The sequence below is a fragment of the Callospermophilus lateralis genome, chromosome 2 (assembly GCF_048772815.1).
Source record: "Callospermophilus lateralis isolate mCalLat2 chromosome 2, mCalLat2.hap1, whole genome shotgun sequence".
Classification (NCBI taxonomy): Eukaryota; Metazoa; Chordata; class Mammalia; order Rodentia; family Sciuridae; genus Callospermophilus; species Callospermophilus lateralis.
Window position 1 is genome coordinate 203,527,890 of NC_135306.1, and position 18,787 is coordinate 203,546,676.

Below are 18,787 nucleotides of genomic sequence, written 5' to 3' on the forward strand. Positions count from 1 at the left end.
GGATGCAAGGACAGGGCTTTTTTGCTTGGTATTATTATTATTTTTTCCTCTATTTCTCTTTTTGAGACAGTCTCACTATGCTGGCTAGAAACCCTGAGCTCAAACAATCCTGCCTCAGTTTCCAGAGTACCTGGGTCGACAGGTGCATCCCACCACACCTAGCTTGGTGTTATTTCTTCGCGGATTGGAATAGTGCCTAACATACAATAGGCACTCAATAAATGTTGCTGGAGCCACCACTGCACTGAGCACTGAAGGTGGAATAATCATAAAATCCAATAAAGTGCCGGGCAAGGTGATAAATACCTGAAATTCCTGCGGCTCAGGAAACTGAGGCAGAAAGACTGCAAGTTCAAAGGCAGCTTCAGCAACTTAACGGGCCCCGTCTCAAAATAAAAAATAAAAAGGGATGGAGATATGGCTCAATAGGTTCAATCCGCAGTACCAAAAAAAAAAAAAAAAAAAAAAAATCCGATAAAGTCTGTGGAGTCTTGAGTAGCGGTTCTCTAATTCTCTGAATACACCTCTACCGGGGGAGCACTTGGGACTCTGGATGCCTCGGGGATTCTGGGGGTAGTCTCAGAGGTTTGCACACAGCACACACTCCCCAGGTGACTCCCATGTAGGTCATGGGGGTCCATCCTCCCGGCTGTGGGGGCAGATTGAAATGAATACTACCCAGGACACCTGAGGTCTCATTTTAGCCGCGGCCTTAAAACAACTCAAACAGTCGTTAGGTCTCGTTTCCCTGTAAACAGCGAAGTTCGGGCGGCGAGGGCTTCTCCGGCTTCTCGCTCCGGTGCGGTGTGCTCCTGGACTCGGCGCGAGCGAATGAATGGAAGGCGAGTGAATGATTAGACGGTGGGTGAATGAATAACAGGATTCGGGATAGAAAAAGGATTCCTAGAGCCAAGCTCTGGAAGGTGGGAAAGCTTCCAAAGTCTTCCGCGGTGCCTGAGAGGCTTTGGAGGAGCCGGTATTTCAGAGGTCGGGACGCGATTGGCCTGTAGAAGCGGCTGCTCCGCGCAGGGCGGTGGAGGCACGGAGCTCAGGGCGGCGCTGCCACCCACCTCGCAACCCAGCTGCGCGGCGCTTCTGGGTAGGGCGCTCCGCCAGGCCCCGCGCAGCCGTTGCCATAGCTACAGACACAGCCTGACAAGGAGGCGGGGCCCGACGGAAACGTCATTCCCAGCGCGACGCTCCTCTGCGCCGCCCGCCCTGCTGGTCCGAGACCCTCGGCCGGCCTGGCGGGCGCTCCACCTGCGCGCTCTCCCAGCTGGCCATCTCCCGTTCTGCGCCGGCGCGGTGCCCGCCAGGGCGCGCGGGGGAGCTCTCGGGGCGCATGCGCAGTGCAAGACCCGCCGCTCTGGTGTCGCCGCCGCCGCTGCCGCAGCAGCCGTTGCCGCCTCCCTGTCTGCAAGTGTGTGAAGGAGGAGCCGAGGGTCGCCGCCGCTGCCACCGCCATGGGGGTGAGTTGGACAGGGAGAGGGCACAGGAAGTCCAGGGACGCCCCTCGTAACCCTCGCCCCCTTCGCCCCCATTGTTTCTTGAATCTCCTCACGTGACCCGGGCCCCCTCAGGCCTCACGTGACCCCCAGCCCCCACATGACCCGACTCCCCCATTCTGAGGGTCCCCAAGTTCGGCCTAACCCAGGAATCCCGAGAGCCCCCCTTTCCGGCCCCTCCCCCTCGGTGCCCCCTGCCCCTCGTTTCATGCCCGCCCCTTCCTGCCTGGGAGACCCGTTACCGGCCTCCCCACCCGCGGGTCCCCGCGGTGTAGCCCCCTGCTTCCCGGGGTCCCGCATCACCCGGCTGTCACCGGCAAAGCGGCTGCCCAATTCGGACGCCAATCCTGGCTGGGAGGAAACTGAGGCCAGGAGGAAAGAGGGCGTCCCGGCCAAGGTCACCCAGGCAGTGCCTGGGGCTGCAGACCCCACCTCAGTGGCTCCCGCTCCTCGAGTCTGCTCCTCGAGTCTCTGTGTAGCCCGTTGCTGCGCTGTTGAAAGCTCTCCACAGTGCTCCTCCTGCCCAGTCCCACGCAGGCCCACCTGCCCGGTTGCCATTCGTCTTAGCGCTGCAGGTGGCTTTTCATGGGGGAAGGTGGGCATGTGAGCTGGGAAGATGGACCGCTGGTGATGGCCATTGACCACCTGTTCTGTGCTGATAGCAGGGAGGTACTAATATTTCAGTGCCCTTTCCTGGCATATAGAGATATAGGGTTAGGTAGAAGTAATTCCATGTTTCTGAGCTCACCTAAAGCCCAATTTGAGAAGTACCAGTCACTCTCCTAAAACGATAACTGGTTCCCTCTATTATTGGTATTTACATGGAATTTCCACCACCTTAAGGGAACCCTGACTTGGAACCAGAGATGCCTCGGTGCCCCTACTAGCCATCTTCATTGGCTAGTAGTGTGACATTGTGCCAGTGACATGGCCTTTTTGGATTTGAATTTCCTCACCTATGTATTGGGGGTGATGATACCTCCCCCTTAGAGTCCTAGTGAAGATAAAAGGAGTTAAAGGAAGTAAATAACCAAGTAGGTACCTCAAAAATAGTGGTTGTTATTTTTGCCTGTATTCTCAGCCTTTACTTGAGTGGGCTAAAGTAAGTTGGTGCTATTTTTAACACACTGGATTTGTCCCTACTGTTATTAACCTAGATTTTTTTTCTCTTACTCAAATATTTATTGACTGAACAGATAACTTTTTAGACAAAAATAATTGCCTTGTCCATGTCAAAACAGATTTTCCAGGGCTGAGGGTGTCCTTCAGTGGTACAGCCCTTGCCTAGGATCCCTGGGGGCCTGGGTTCATTCCCAGTACTGCAAAACAAAACAAAAAATCTTTTAGGGTCTGAGGATGTGGCTCAGTGGTAGAACATGTGCTTAGCATGTGCAAGGCCTTGCATTCAATCCCCAACACCAACCCCCCCTCAACAAACATTTGTCATATTTTGATGAGAAATTTGGAGTACTAGTCTGACACTAGTGGGTCCTTGTATATTTTATATCTAGAAAATCAAGTCTGGAGACTTTAACCTATAAAGGTCCCAGACCCCAGCTGTTGGAACTAAAGGAAACCAGTGTCTCTAGTATCACTTATGTCTACCCAGAATGAGTCATTAAATATTGAGCCAAAAACAAGGATAAGTGCCATTCTGGTTTAACACTTCTTCATTGGTTGAGCTGAAATATCAGGCTTTAGAGATACTGCAAACCTTGCTTCCTTTAGGCCCCAGTCTTATTACTTATACTTTATAGACATGTTTCTTAGAACAGCCCCTGAAAAGTCTCTTCTGGCTTAAAACTCAGCAAGAAGCTAGTTGTGGTGGCCCATTCCTGTAATCCCAGCAGCTTGGGAGGCTGAGGCAGGAGGATAGCATGTTACAAGCCAGACTGAGCAATATAGTAAAACCCTGTCTCAAAGTAAAAACTAAAAGGACTGGGGGTATAGTTCCGTGGTAGAGCACCCCTGGAGTCACTCCCCAATAGCAAAAAATAATGACATCTACCACCACCTTACAGCAACAGAGAGATTTGAGTTATCCTACTTGAATCAAAGCTGCAGAGCTGGAACCCTCTCAGTTATCCTTATTCTACTTTAGTTGGGACTTTCTGTCACCTGATGACAGGACTTCATTATTCCTAGTGGTCATGCTTGGGTAGAGGGCCCTGTTTTTCCTGACCTCAGGTTGAGAGAGAGTAGTGTTGAGATAGGACCTCGATAAGTTGCTGAGGCTATCTCAACTTGCAATCCTCCTGCCTCAGCCTTCCAAGCCTCTGGGATTACAGGTGTACGCCACCAAGCCCAGCTCCCTACCTCTTTTTTATTTTGAGTTAGGGTCTCACTAAGTTGCTAATACTGGCCTGGAACTTTCTGATCCTTCTGTTTCAGCGTCCTGAATCTCTAAAATTACAGGCGTGCTCTGCCATGCCAGCTCCCCAGTTCTTTTTGTTTTTTTATTTTGAGACAGTCTTGCTTAAGTTGCTGAGACTGGTCCTGAACTTGGGATCTTCCTGCTTTAGCTAAGTCTCTGGGATTATATAGCACTTTTTAACAAGTATCATATGTGATACAGTGGGAGGAGCATGGTCTTTGTGGTTCAAAACCTAGATTTGAGTCTTAGATAATTCATCCAACAGATAGGAACTAAGTACTTATGTTGGCTGAGCACCTAGTATACATTGGCAAATAAAGTGGATCTAGATCTGCCTCATGGAGTGCAGTCTAGTGGGAAGGTGTAGGAAGACTGCTGAGAACTCTGCTTACTGGCTCTATGACCCTTTCTCTGCCTCTCTGAGCTTAAGATTTCTTTTATTTTTGTACTGGAGATTAAACCCAGCAGTGCTTGAAACCACTGAGCCACATCCCCAGCCTGTTTTTATTTTTTTTATTTAAGACAGGGTCTTGCTAAGTTTCTTAAGACCTCGATAAATTGCTTAGGGCCTTACTAAATTGCTGAGGCTGGCTTTGAAATTGCGATCCTTCTGCCTCAACCTCCTGAATCACTGGTTTGCAGGTGTGAACTACTACAGCCTATTAAAACAGACAATATTTATTTATTTATTTTTGTGGTGCTGGGGATTGAATCCAGGGTCTTGTACATGTGAGGCAAGCACTCCATCAACTGAGCTATGACCCCAGCCCCAAAACAGATGATATTTATGAAAGCACTGGCAGTGGCTAACACTAGTGGGTCCTGGTAACTAACAAAAGATGTTAGTATGAAGGATTTTTTTGATTGGGTTATGAAATCCTTAATGCAGTCAGTAAATTAATCCCCTGATGGGATTGAGTGGAAACTGAAGGCGAGTAAGGTGTGGCTGGAGGAGGTGGGCATTGGGGTCTTGCCTTTGGGGTATGTTTGTTCCTGGCAAGTGGAGTCTCTCTGCTTTTATTTATTTTATTTGTTATATGTGACAGCAGAGTACATTACAATTCATATTACACATATAGAGCACAATTTTTCATATCTCTGGTTGTTTTCACAGTATGAAGGATTTTTATATGCAGTGTGTTATACCATTTTGTCCTCACAGCAGTCTCTTGACCAATAGTGTGGGCATTGTTAGCCCCATTTTATGGATTAAGAAACTGAGGTTCAGAGAAACGGAGTAACTTGCTGTAAAGGTTTTACATTGCCTACAGTCATACAGCTATTAAGTGAAAGAGCTGAGAATCAAATCCAGGTCTCTTAACTCAAAAGCCTACACTCTTTTATTATATAAAGTTCCCTTGGGAGAGACTCTTAGCCACAATGAGCTTTACTGTTCACTTACTTATTTCCCGTTTTAATTAGGAGTGTTTTCCTATGTCCCTGCAGTACAGCCTTACCTCCACAAGGCAGGGGCAAAGCTAATTGGAACAGTAGGAGACCACTCTTCCTGGTGCTTGCTTGCTGGGTCTGAGGGAGAGCCCTCGCCTGGCTCAGCCTGCTGCAGCCTGCCTCCCACCTCTGCCCTGTGTTCTTCAGGCTGCAAAATGCTTAAGGCATACTCCATTATCTCAGCCTCAGGCCACAGAAGCACCATGCCTCACTCTGAGGATTGTCTGGCTTTCCAGTTCCTGAGTGTGAATGAGCCAGTAAATCACCTGGAGGCCTGGGTGGCCCTCCTACTGCTTGTGCTTAGGAATTACTTCTTTTGCTTAGAAATGAGATGCTGCGGTGGGAACCCAAGTTTCAATGCTTTCTGGGTCCTGGGAGTCACATTTGCCTACCAGCACCTTTCATCTTTTGCTCTACATTGTGTTAGGGGTGGAGGAAGGGAGCTTGCCTCTGTTGCAGAGGTGTGCTGGTGTCTGACCTTCCTCCATCTCCTCCATGAGTCCAGCTTTACTGTCTTGCTGGAGATGAGTTGCTTTCACAAGTCATGCTGTGGGTGGCAGGACGGCCATTGGCCTGATCTGGTTGATGCTAAAGCTCATGTTATTCTGCCCCATTGTGCAGCCCCAGAGACCCTCTGACTGGGCTTTCTCTCCATCTGCTTCAGTGTGGAGGGCAGGGCCTAGGTGTGTTCTGTTGGCAAGCTGTTGCCAGGTGTACGGGCAATGAGGAACGGGCTGCTAAGTGCTTCTGAGGCCCCTAGTCTTGGCAGGATGTGAGAAGATCTTTGTTTAATGACTGAGTGGAGTCCTATCACATTAGACATAGGCTATCCTACTGGGAGACAGTGGGGCTGGTGAAACAAACCCTGGATCTATGGCCTCACTCTTGGGGTTGGATCTCCCTTCAGGCACTTACTGTGCAGGAGAGTCACTTCATCTCTTTGAGCATCAGTTTCCATTATCATCATGATCATTATTATTATTATTTTGCAGTTCTGGGGATTGAACCCAGGGTTGCCTACCATTGAGCCCTTTTTATTTTGAGACATGGTCTCACTAAGTTGCAAAGACTAGCCTCGAACTTTTGATCGTCTTGTCTCAGCCATCCAACTTGCTGGGATTATAGGTATTTGCCACCACTCCTGGCCTTGAGCCTCAGTTTCCTAATGTGTAAAGGGAGGTGATGGTTTCTGCTCTGGAATTTGAATTGCACACTGAGTTTTTGTTTGTTTGTTTTGAGGTATTAGTGATTGAACCTGGGGCCTTGGGCATGCTTAGCAAGCACTCTGCAACTGAGTGACATAATGTTTTTGCAAGTACTTTGCAATCTGTGAATGTCTGAATGTTGTCTTACAACCTAAATTCACAGAGAAAAATATGGAAGTTGTAAAACTACCTGAGGTAGAGAGAGAGTGGGTCTGCATCTGGATTGCAGCCTCTTGAGGACAGGCTATTTTCTGTTTGTTCTTTCCTCTAGGCAGCTGAAAAATGGGATCTAGACTGCCTTTTGCAAAAAGCGCTCAGCCAGACAGTTACTAGCTGGCTCTGGTGGGATTTGTGCTTCTAAGATCAATCCCTGTGAATTCCTGATGTCTGGGCTCTGCTTCTTGTTGTTTGAAATAGGAGTTAAGCGGTATCATTTCTTAGAAATTTGCTGGGGCAGAATTTATCCTGAGAAACTTTTCCTAGCAGCTGGTTCTTTTAACTCAAGCGCATGTTAATCGCTGTGTGTCCTTTCCTGGGGCCAGTGTCAAGGCTAGACTGTAATTGTGGGTTGTCAAAACCTTTCTCCAGTGAGCTCTGGGAGAGGAAGGCTGGTGTTGGAGAGGCCATGCTGTTGGTAAGAGCAGAACCAGCTTGCCCAGGCCTTTGGGGTACTTGGACTGGGTGGGTCAGTTCCTCTGCTGTGCTGTCTGGTCCTTGTGAGAATGAGAACCATCATTTTTTGAGCACCTGTCATATAACCATCTTGGTGTTAATACCATCATGGAGGTATTAGGAACCTTTCTCTCAGACCAGGGAAGGGGCTTCAGAGAAGGGCCATGTCCTCCTAGGACCTAGAGGGACAGGAGGCTTTGCAGGATCTGTGTCAGAATCCCGAGCCTGGCTCTTCACCAGAGGAAGAGAGAACCTCATGTTAGCCTCAGAACAGGATCTATAGCTGTGGGCAGCTTGCTGTTTGCCCCTCTGCTCAGGGAGCCTCCCTTTTATCCTTCCCTGCTGCTGTGTACCCACCACTTCGTCCTGCTGACTGGCAGCATCACCTTTGGCCTGAGGCGAACCCCTTGGGGCCCTTCACTCTGCCCTCATCGCTAAGTGCACAGTATGCCTAACACTGAGAAGGGCTGCTGGGAATGGCTCTGTATTCACAATTCCCTGGTTCTTGCTCTGAAAGGTGACCTAGCTCCCACAGGACTACCCCCAATCATACCTTTATCTCTTATGGCCAGAAGATACCCAAAAGTCTTTGCATAAACTTACACTTAGAAACAGCTGTTAGTGGCTACCTCAGATGCCATCTCCCTGAAAGCTGCCCCGAATGGGCTTGAAATTGGGTATTTCCTCCTCACGAGGGAGCACACGAGTGGATATTCATCACTGCTGGGGGCCTGCTCTGCTGCAGGGTCCTCACAGTGATTGGGGTCAGTATTCTTCTTGAAAGGAAGTCTAGTGACACCGCTTAGGGCTCATGACAAGGAAACAGTGTTCCCTGTTTAAGTCACACTCCAAGTGTTTGGCCTTCTGGGTGGGAGGCTTCCTGCTGCTGGGCCAGGCCTGTGGTCGCAGGGACCCTTTTGATTTCTCAAAAGGAAAGTCAAGTCTTTTCTTTGCTAGGCCTCAGCTCCTCCAACCAGTGTGGCTTTTCCCTGTTGCAGAGAAAGTCAAGCAAAGCAAAGGAGAAGAAGCAGAAGCGGCTGGAGGAGCGTGCAGCCATGGATGCTGTCTGTGCCAAAGTGGATGCCGCCAACAGGGTGACTCTTCTTTTCACTTCTGCCTATTGGAACTTCAGCTTGCTTTTAAATTTGACTTCTTTTGGTGCCACCGTGTGGCAGAATCGTGACACTGCCCACCCGTCCTCTGCCTCCTGTCTGCTGAGGGAGAGTTGGAAAGAGGTGCCAGCAGTTGGCCCAGTTGTACAAAGAGATGTGGATCCCAGTGGCAGTGGCAGCTTCTCTTACTGATAGTAGAGAGCCTCGAGAAATTTTTGTTAGGAGTTCGCATTTTGGGGAGAATTCCTCCCTAGTGAAACATGGTATGAGTTTTCTCATTCATTCCTGCAGACATTCATTGACTGTTCAGGCTGTGCTGGGCCAAGGGGATGCAGCAACCTAATCCTCCAGGGGCCCCAATCACAGGAGGAGTGTCTGTGAATCGGCACCAGATGGGCTGACTGGGAGCAACCTGGTAGCCACAGCCTCCAAACTGAACCTGAGAAATTCTGACCATCCTTCTGCCCTAGCCCATATCTCACCTTTTGTTATTCTTTTATTTTTATTTATTTGTTTTTATTTTGTAGTACTTCAGATTGAATCCAATGATGCTCTGCCACTGAGCTACATCCCCAGCTCTTTTTATTTTTTATTTTGAAGCAGGTCATGCTAAGTTGCCCAGGATGGCCTTGAACTTGCCATCCTCCCGTGTAACTGGAATTATAGGCGTGTGCCACTGTACCCAGCTCCTTTTTATTATTCTTGTAGTTCTCTCATAATCAAAATTGCACATCTACAAGAACACAGCTTCGGACTGATTTTTCAATTTGGAGATTTGAGTAGGTGAAGATAGGAGCAAATCCTTTGGCCTCTGTGTTAGCTGTATTGTGAGCAAATCCTGTGGCCTCTGTGTAAGCTGTACTGTGAGCAGTATTCTGCCCCATAGGCCAGTGAAGTCTGTTCTTACCCTGTCAGGTGAAGCTAAACTTAACTCCTGTGCCTCTTGACCAAAGTTTCCCTCCTCCATGTAATTTCAGAATTTAGGCAGATGGAGGGCCCTGGGAAGGCTGGCTTCTGGGGCCAGGAGCTCTCCTCCCCTCAGGAGTCCCTGTGGCATCCTACTGTCAGGCAGCAGGGATTTGGGGGCAGGGCCAGCACTTCCACCCACCTGTCTGTGCTACTCCTCTCCTTTCCCTCCACAGCTTGGAGACCCTCTGGAGGCTTTCCCAGTGTTCAAGAAATATGACCGGAATGGGTGAGTCGTATTTAGCATTCTCAGAAGTTGTCTCCTTGATTGTCTTCAGGAATTCACTTCTCTAGAGTAGGCTTTCTCAGATCTAGATATGAAATTGCCGGGCGCAGTGGTGCATACCTGTAATCTCAGTAATCTCAGTGGGCTGGCTGAGGCAGGAGGATCGAAAGTTCAAGGCCAGTGTTAGCAACTTACTGAGACCCTGTCTCAAAAGCAAAAAATAAAAAAGGCTGGGGACGTAGCCCAGTGGTAGAGTGCCCTGGGTTCAGTTGCTAGTACTGAGAAAAAAGAAAAGGGAAAAGCAGAAATTGGCTAATGCCTTCTGTTGCTTCACCCCCGTTAGGGTGACACAGGAATTGGTAAATAGACAAAGATTTTACACTTAATCTCAGATTGATGTCCCTTTAGGACTTAACTCTTCTCTCTGTAAGAAGAATAATAAAAGCTGAAATAAACTTGGAAAATTGCCCAGGCTGACATTCTCATTTTATGGGAACATCATGGGACACTGAGGCATAGAGAAGTTGAATGAGGTTTCTGAGTTTCTGGAGTTTCCCCTCACAGCCAAAGGGACTTTTTATTCCCAGTCCAGTGTATTTTTCCTGAGTATATAGTATAATTGTAGTGGCTGTGTGACCCTGAACAAGTTATTTACCTTTTCTGTGTTCTAATTTTCTTTTAATTTTTTTTCATTTGTAGATAAACACAATGCCTTCCTTTCTTTCTTTCTTTTCCAGACATTTATTTGTTTGTTTGTTTATTTATTTATTTTAGTTGGTTGCAGCATCTTTATTTTATATATTTTATGTGGTGCTGAGAATCGAACCCAGTTCCTCACACATGCTAGGCAAGTGCTCTCCCACTGAGCCACAACCCCAACCCCTGTCCCCTAATTTTCTAATCAGAAATTGACCTGATAATAGAGCTTTCCTCGGGGGGTTGTCAGGTGGATTGCTTCCTGGGGCACACTGAAAGTTAGATAAGTATTAATTGTTGTGACTCCTGATTTGATTTGCTGTATGATCTGGATTAAAGGCCCTCTCTTGTTTTAGGTCCTTTGGTTTTAGAAAATAGGAAGCATAATCTGTTTTACCTGAGATGGTGTTGCTGAGTTAAATTTCTGAAATGGAATATCTTGGCTTGAGGAAACAGGGTTTGTGGCTTCCCGGGAATATGGGTTGAATCATAGCAGAGCCTCTTATTAAACCTACGTGGGTAATTCATTTGTTCTTCTTCTTTTTTTTTTTTAATTTTATCTCTTTATTTTTATGTGGTGCTGAGAATTGAACCCAGGGCCTTGTACATGCTAGGCGAGTTCTCTACCGCTGAGCCACAGCCCCAGCCCCTCAGTTTTACTTCTTTTTTTTTTTTTTTTTTTTTTTTTTTTAAGTTTTTATTTTTTTAGTTGTAGTTGGACACAATACCTTTATTTCACTTATTTATTTTTATGTGGTGCTGAGGATCGAACCCAGGGTCTCGCATGTGCAAGGTGAGCTCTCTATCACTGAGCCACAACCCCAGCCCTCAGTTGTAATTCTTAAGCCTCATCTTCTTACTTGTCAGTTAGGATGATGATGATGCCAACCTTCAGGGTTGTTTTAAGGAGGAGGGACAATCTATTCAGTACAGAAAGTAGCAGCAAATACGAGTATTTTAATGAACAAGAGAGACACAGATTTGTAAATTATGAAGCTGGCAGTGTTGTTTGCTTTTCGTGGATGTGTTTCACAGTATCATGGCACCATAGTATTCCTTTATTCTGATGTCTTCCTATCTGTGAGCAAACATGTTACACTTCCTGAAGGCACTGTCTTTCAGCTTCTGGGAAGTCCTTTGACATGGTTTAGAGATCTCTTCCTGAGGTATCCTTTAGCGTTTCCATGTCTGTGTTCTCACTGACTTCCAGAAACAGGGAATAACTTGGAAGCACCTTACCAGTTGACTCTGGGTTCCTCCGATGCCTGGAACTTTGTGTGATTCTTGTGGCCATGCTCCTACTTTCACAAACTTACTGAACACAGATTTAGTGGAGGAATTCTGCAGACTGGTCTTTGGACCTTTTATGGCTAAAACAGAAGCAGTGCTGTATTGAGGCAATTCTTACTGCTGTGTGATTGGTACTTAAAAAGAAAGATTCTTAAAGGGGTAGGAGGTTCTGCGTTTACTAGTCTAAGCACATGGGCAATGCCAGTCAGCTGAGATGTGATGAATTCCAGTGGGAGCATCCCCTGGAGTTGGCATGAGAGGCCCCTGAAAGATTTGGATGTGTTGCTCCTTAAAGGCTTACATATTGCTGATTCCAGTCCATTCACAATGGGTGCTGCTTTGCCTCTCAGAGGTGGAATGTACCACTTGGGAGCTTTAGAGGCTACAGATCTGGATGAAGGTGGAGGTGGCTGGGAGTGGTCCTAGCAATGTGATAGGTGTCATTACTGCCTCCTGACTCCAAAGTAAGTTTTTCACTATAAAGAAAGAAAGGAAAAGTAGCTGTCCAGAATGTCGTTACTTATAGAATGTCATTTCATAGATTTACTGGGGAGTTTAACTTTATTTTACTTAAATTTCCTTTATTTATTTTTTTTTTTTTTAGAGAGAGAATTTTTAATATTTATTTATTTTTTTTTAGTTATCGGCTGACACAACATCTTTGTTTGTATGTGGTGCTGAGGATCGAACCCGGGCCACACGCATGCCAGGCGAGCGCACTACCACTTGAGCCACATCCCCAGCCCTTAAATTTCCTTTAGAAACATACCTGCCAGGCATGGTGGCACATGCCTGTAATCCCAGCAACTCTGGAGGCTGAGGCAGGAGTATCACAAGTTTGAGGCCAGCCTCAGCAATTTGGGTGAGACCTTGTCTCAAAGTAAAATAAAAAGGGTTGGTGATATAGCTCAGAGGTAAAGTATCCCTGGGTTCAATCCCCAGGACTAAAAAAAGGAAAGAAACAAATACCTTAATACCTATAGAATTTGTTAGTTTAGGAAAACAATGGTGGATTACACCCTGTACTACCCTCTTTAATCAACTGAGAATACCCCGAGTCCTCAGATGAAGAGGCAGGTGGGTCTTCTTGAGGGGTATTGAACTGTAGTTGCCTTGAAGGACCCAGAGTCACCCAATTGGTTTTGAAGGCCAGGTTGGTATAGATGAGAAGGAAGAGAGCCTGTGGGAGCCCAGCAATAGTCAGTGCAGAATTAAAGCAACAGGAAGAATGCCTGAAGGCAGGAGCTAAGGGACAAACAGACACTAGTGTTTATAACAAAACAAGAGGCCCAGTGGCTAGGAAAAGAGCAGTAGAGGTAGCAGAGAGGAACAAGAGGTTGACAGAGTACTGAATCTGATAAGGACCCGGCAGGGGAGGCAGGAGAAGGGCCCTCTGGTTAGGTGGCAGGTGTGGCAATGACAGTTGTTGATCTCCGCCTGAAAGGCTTAGTTTTCAGCCCAGGCACCTTCTTCAGTCATGTCTCGAGTCACCTTGGCTTCTCTTGGGAGAGTGTTTTAGTCAGCTTTTTTCTGTCTCTCTGACCAAAAGACCTGACAAGAACAATGTGGAGGAGAAGTCTATTTGGGGCTTATGATTTCAGAGGTCTCAGTTCACAGAGGGCTGACTCCATTGCCCTGGGCTGAGGTGAGGCAGCGCATCATGGCTGAAGGGCTAGAGGAGGACAGCAGCTCTGGACAAGGTGATCAGGAAGCAGAGAGCTCTGCTCACCAGGGACAGAACAGAAGCCAGTGACCTCCCTTTTCCAGCCACTTCATACCTGCTCCAGTTACCACCCAGTTGATCCATAGTGGGGGGTTACCACAGATTAGATTACAACTCACAACCCTGTCATGTCACTCCTGAACATTCTTGCACCTGAGCTTTTGGGGGACACCACATATCCAACCCAAAATGGTAACTGAAATCAGGCGCACCTCTCTGTCAGAGTTGCAGGGTGGAATGCAGTGCCCTGGCAGGAGCACAGACTCGACCAGCTCTCACACCTCCCTGTCTTCTTCTCAGGTTGAATGTCTCCATTGAATGTAAGCGGGTGTCTGGACTGGAGCCAGCCACCGTGGACTGGGCGTTTGACCTGACCAAAACGAATATGCAAACCATGTAAGCAGGGCTGACCAGAGGGGAGCCTTGTTCCCAGCTGGCTTTTCCCCAAGCCTTCCTGTTCTGACTGCTCCTGAATTCCTCAGGTATGAGCAGAGCGAGTGGGGCTGGAAAGACCGAGAGAAACGGGAGGAAATGACGGACGACCGAGCGTGGTATCTCATTGCTTGGGAGAACAGTTCTGTGCCTGTTGCCTTTTCTCACTTCCGATTTGACGTGGAGTGCGGGGATGAAGTCCTGTACTGGTAGGAGCCAGGGCCTGGGGGCGCAGCCAAGGGGAGGAGACCACCTGGCAAAAGCCTTTGGGTCTGGGCTGCAGGGGTTGCAGGCTCCTCTGATGGGCCTTGCAGCCCCTTCATGCAGCAACCTGCACTCACCCTCTGCTTCCTTATTCCAGCTATGAAGTGCAGTTGGAGAGCAAAGTGCGGCGGAAAGGCCTGGGGAAGTTCCTCATACAGATCCTGCAGCTTATGGCCAACAGGTAAGGGCTGAAAAGAAAGTGAGGAACCTGGAGACGGTGAGTGAGAAGTGAAAGATGGAGACCAGGCAGAGATCCACACGAGAGTTTATTTTTCAGAGCTGACAAATAAAGGCCATCTCTCAAAGACGGAGAGAGGCGAAACAGGCTTGGGGTTCAGGATTTTTATGGGGCAGGCTCAGGGATTAAAGCTGGGCAGGTCCTAATGTGGGTAGTTAAGGATGAGATTGGTATAAGAAAGTGGTGAGCCTTTCTCAGGAATGCCCAAGGGAAAGCAGAATTTTTCTTAAAATGGCGGCTGTCACTTAAGATGGCCATCCAGGTGCTAAGTAAGGACCTTAAAAGGGCCACCTTCTTAGGAGGTCCTGTGTGGGTCAGTTGGAAAGAGTTGCCTCTGAGTCCACTATTCTTTGAGTCTCCTTGGAGGACAAATCATAGGAATGTTCTGGAGACAGCATCTAGAATCTGTTCAGTATCCTGCTCCTTGCCTTGCTGGACTCCAGTTTTGTCCTTCAGTTCAGAGCGGGGAGCATCTCTTTAAGTTGTCAGTGGACCTTTATTTAATTTATTTATTTATATGTGGTGCTGAGAATTGAACCCAGTGCCTCACCTGTGCTAGGCAAGTGCTTTGCTGCTGAACCCCAGCCCCAGCCCTGGGAGCATCTTTTCAGGGCCTGATCTGTGCTGAGTTCTGAGCCTAAGTAATGGGGCTACAGAGAAAGGATAGGGAAGATCCTGGCGCAGTCTGACCACCCTGCTGTGGAGGGAAACACTGTGTGCTGTAGTACCCAGGGTCTTTGCAGGCTGGACAAGAGACTGGGGACTCCTTTTGGGTTAATTTTAGGGAAAAGTAGCAAGGACATGAGGGAGAGGAGGCATGGCCTTGACTCTTTCTAAAAAGTACTTGCTCTGCTGGGCACGGTGGCGCAGGCCTGTATTCTCATCTACTCAAGAGGCTGAGGCAGGAGGATTGCTAGTTCAAAGCCAGCCTCAGCAACTTAGTGAGGCCCTAGGTAACTTGGTAAGACTATCCTTTAAAAAAGGTCGGGGGGCAGCTGGGATGGCTCAGTGGTAAAGCGCCCGTGCCTTAAATCCCAAGTACCAAAAGAAAAAGAAAAGAGAAAAGCTTCTTAAGCTCCTATTCTGCTTTCTTGCAGTACACAGATGAAGAAGGTGATGCTAACAGTATTTAAACACAATCACGGTGCCTACCAGTTCTTCCGAGAAGCACTACAGTAAGGAGCTGGGCCCTGATGTGGTCCTTCTGGGTGGTCAGAGGCACTGTCCCTGTGCGACATTCCTGGTTCCAGCCCCCATTCACAGTCCATTGGGGCATGGGAGGTTGGCATTGGTAAGATAGTACATCAGTGTCCTTTGACTTAGTCCCTTGCACATTGGTTCCAGGGTCTCATCAGTGGCACTGTTGGAAAGTTCTCAGGCTAGGGAGGAAGGCATTCAGCTGCCTGCAATCAACTCTTTCTCCTGTCTACCTTGCAGATTTGAAATTGATGACTCTTCTCCCAGCATGTCTGGCTGCTGTGGGGAAGACTGCTCCTATGAGATCCTGAGCCGGAGAACCAAGTTTGGGGACAGCCAGCACTCCCACGCAGGTGGGCACTGTGGCGGCTGCTGTCACTGAACTCCCAGAGCCACTTATGTCAGAACCTGCTCTCCTAAGGCCTGTCTTCTCCCCTGGTCTCACGTCACTTGCCAGGTGCCCTCAGAGCTGTGGTCTCCTCAACCCTGTATGTACCAGGTGGCACCCTGAGAGCACAGAACCCTGGGGAGGAGTGGTCCACGCTGCCCCTTCTCCTCTGTCTTGGAAGAGCAGAGTGCCAGGAGGGAATGGAGGGAGAGGGTGCTACAGGAAGACCACTGCGGGCCGGCGGGAAGCTCCTTTCTTGTGGCTGCCTCCTCACTCCACTCAGAAGGTTCCCCTACTTCCCCACAGTTGGATTCCTGATGGACCTTCCCCTTCCCTGGACAAATGGAATGTTTTATCCACTCTTGTGAAAGTTTTAAGAGTCCTGGTCTGGGGTCTGCTGGGCCCCAAAGAGGACTGGACTTTGTATGATCCAAGTGCAAAGCAAGGCTTCAGAGAGACCCTGGCTCCCTTACTCCTCGATCTCATGGATGGCGCTCGCGTGGAGACTGCATAGGCCTTCTACGCCAAGATACAGGGAAGCTCTTTCTAGCCACGTGCTTGTAGATCCACAGAGTGGAGTTGTCCAGGGACCGGCCAACCGGAAGGCTGCCTCTCTCCTTTGCTGTCAGGGAGGGCAGACAGGACCAGCACCAGGTGTCCTGGGGGCTGCCATGGGGATGCCTGCTTCTCTGGGCTCTTAGACTTTGCTGCATTCTAAGCTTGACCTCTTGATCTCATGGCGGTGACTTGAGCTTTTAATTCAAGAAGAAAGCCAGAGGCCCTGCCTGTTCCTCTCCATTGCCCTCTCCACACTTTCTCCCCTGCCTCTTGCTCCACCCCAGATACCTCTGTTCTTAGTCTCAAGGGGGGAGTAACATCAGGGAGCCTCTTGTCTTCCCCCAGAAGGATCCCTTGTTCCTGGTGTAGTTGATACTTTCCTCTCACCTGTTGGTGCTGATATCTCTCTGAAGGTGGGATGTCCCTCCCACCGCTGTCCTCCCTCTTCAGAGAGCCCCCAGCCAGCAGCAGGCCCCTCTGCCTGCACCCCCAGCCTCACCCCTCACTGTTTCAGTGAGGCACTGGTGCCACTGTCCTGGTCAAGCCGAGCCACAGCTCAACTGCAGCAGGAATGCCCTTCAGTGGCCCAAACAGCTGCTTTGCTTTTCTCTCTCTGGTGTCATCCTGTGTCAGCAGGTTGGAGCAGTGGGAGGAGAAGGCCTTCTTAGAGGTGTAGAGGATGTGGGCTCTGAACTTACACTCATCCTGATCTCTAGGCCTTGTTCCTCTTCCAGAAGAAAAACCAAATCTTTATCCAGGAAAAAGCACCTAACACCTCCCTTTTGACGTCCCAAGCTTTGCTTCAGGGAATGTCGTGAAGGTTCTAGCCTTTGTGCAGTTGTCTCCTAGGGGGTCTGTCAGCCCCTCTGCTGCTGGAGTCTGCTCACTCCACCCTCTGCCCTTACTCAGGTGGTCTGTCCTGGCAGATCTCATTAGAGTGGTCCTTGCTTCTCACCCAGAGTCCTGCCTGCATATAGCCTGTGCTCATGAGGCCTCGCTTCCCAGCCTGGCCTCTGCTGAGTGCCTGGTGCTGCTCTCCACCCCACCAGCAGCGGGCCTGGCACTCCTGGGAGAGGGCCTTGCAGCTTTACACTGGATACGGCCACGGTCGCCTTGCCTGCTGGCTCCCCAGAGTTTTACCCCAGTGAGAGTTGAACTTTTTGGGTAGGGGTTGGCAAACTCCTAAGAATCACAAAACAACAAGAGCACGTTTAGGAAGAGTCTGATCCCTGTCTCAAAGTACAGAGTGCTAAATATTTATTGTCTTAGATCATGAATTTCTGATACCTCCCACTCAAGGGGACCAAAAGGAACCCCCAGTATAGACCTCATTTGAGGTGAGCTCAATTTATGTTGTCTCTTTCCAGTCATTGGTAATGGGGTGCTCAGGGCCATGCCCTGCTTCCCCCAGCCTCTGCAGGCCATGTCCTAGAGGTGACATCGGGAGGTTAGGCTGGGAGGTTAGCCACTGGCTGAGACTGCAGGTGTGGGTGATGGGCCCTCATGTCTCAGATGGCGGTTTCCACCTCCCTTGGGTCTTGGTTTTGAGAAACAGCAGGCCTTTTTTGTTGTTGTTTTTTTGTTTGGGGCATGTTAAGATATATTTTAAGTTTTTTTTTTTTTTTTAAGTTGTATCTGCTCTATTTCAGGTTATTTGTTGGTGTCAGATATGTATGGTTCTTTTTAACCCTTTGTGGTTTTTTTAGAGGAAACTTGGAAGATAAACTTCTTGATATATATCTTTTTTCTTTAGCAACTTGTTATCACTGGAATCAAAGGGAAAAGTGATCTCTTTTTTGCATTGGTTGTATTTGTATGTCACAAATAAAAGACACTTTGTTCAGCTGCTGGGATGGCTTCCAGATGCTGGGGTGCCACGGGCAGCAAGCACTGGGCCTAAACCTTGGGAGGCACGTGGCTAGACTGGCTCCATGCCCCTTCTTGGGAAGGCAGGCTGGGTGTCTGGGGCAAACAGCCAGAGGTGGGAACAGAGACTAAATGTATGTGTTTGTGTCACTTCCCAGAAGTTCTGGATGTCCTACTGAGGGGTGTCTACTCTATATCCTGGAGCAAATCCTAAGCCAAGCATTGTGACATTTGACATTTGCAGTCAAGCATAAGTTCCAGTGTCCATGTGTGGAATTTAATAGATAGTGCTTGTTTCCTCTCTTTTACTTTTTTGGGTTACTCAAAATATTCTTGGTCTCTGAAAAAGATACCTCCTCTCTTCCCTGTCCTGGGGGACAAAGGCTTAAAGGAAGGGTAAATGTCAGGACTGAAGGGCCAGAAAGTTATGAGCCAGGAGAGGATCAGCCAGTCTGCCCTGAGGGGCTCCTGCCAGTTCCTGGGCTAGGGCTTGCTAGGAGGGGAGACAGGAAGTGGGCCATTGAGCTGGAGCTTAAATGCACTTCCTGTGGACAAAGGAAGGGCCAGCTTCACCTTACTCCTTGGTGATTTGCACATGTTAGGTGGAGAGGAAGGCCAGTGGAGCC

General features: G+C 48.6%; 1 protein-coding gene across 2 annotated transcripts; it reads left to right on the plus strand.

Annotated features, from left to right (window-relative positions):
* Positions 1-1,281: 1,281 nt before the first annotated feature.
* Positions 1,282-18,138, plus strand: Naa40 (N-alpha-acetyltransferase 40, NatD catalytic subunit). 2 transcript variants are annotated; one of them, XM_076844724.2, is made up of 8 exons: positions 1,282-1,469; positions 8,204-8,299; positions 9,460-9,512; positions 13,519-13,614; positions 13,701-13,859; positions 14,012-14,095; positions 15,250-15,327; positions 15,590-18,138. In XM_076844724.2, exons 1-8 carry the CDS (start codon positions 1,464-1,466, stop codon positions 15,729-15,731), a joined length of 714 nt encoding a protein of 237 aa, XP_076700839.1. In that variant the 5' UTR covers positions 1,282-1,463; the 3' UTR covers positions 15,732-18,138. The 2 variants fall into 2 exon arrangements, with proteins under 2 accessions (XP_076700839.1, XP_076700840.1); XM_076844725.2 differs by lacking the exons at positions 1,282-1,469; positions 9,460-9,512 and having other exon boundaries at positions 8,229-8,299.
* Positions 18,139-18,787: the final 649 nt, after the last annotated feature.

Excerpts from the sequence above, each read along its gene's own strand:
- Naa40 (XM_076844724.2), top strand. Across the intron at positions 13,860-14,011 it reads GGGGATGAAGTCCTGTACTG|CTATGAAGTGCAGTTGGAGA; the intron begins GTAGGAGCCAGG and ends TCCTTATTCCAG. Across the intron at positions 14,096-15,249 it reads CTGCAGCTTATGGCCAACAG|TACACAGATGAAGAAGGTGA; the intron begins GTAAGGGCTGAA and ends GCTTTCTTGCAG.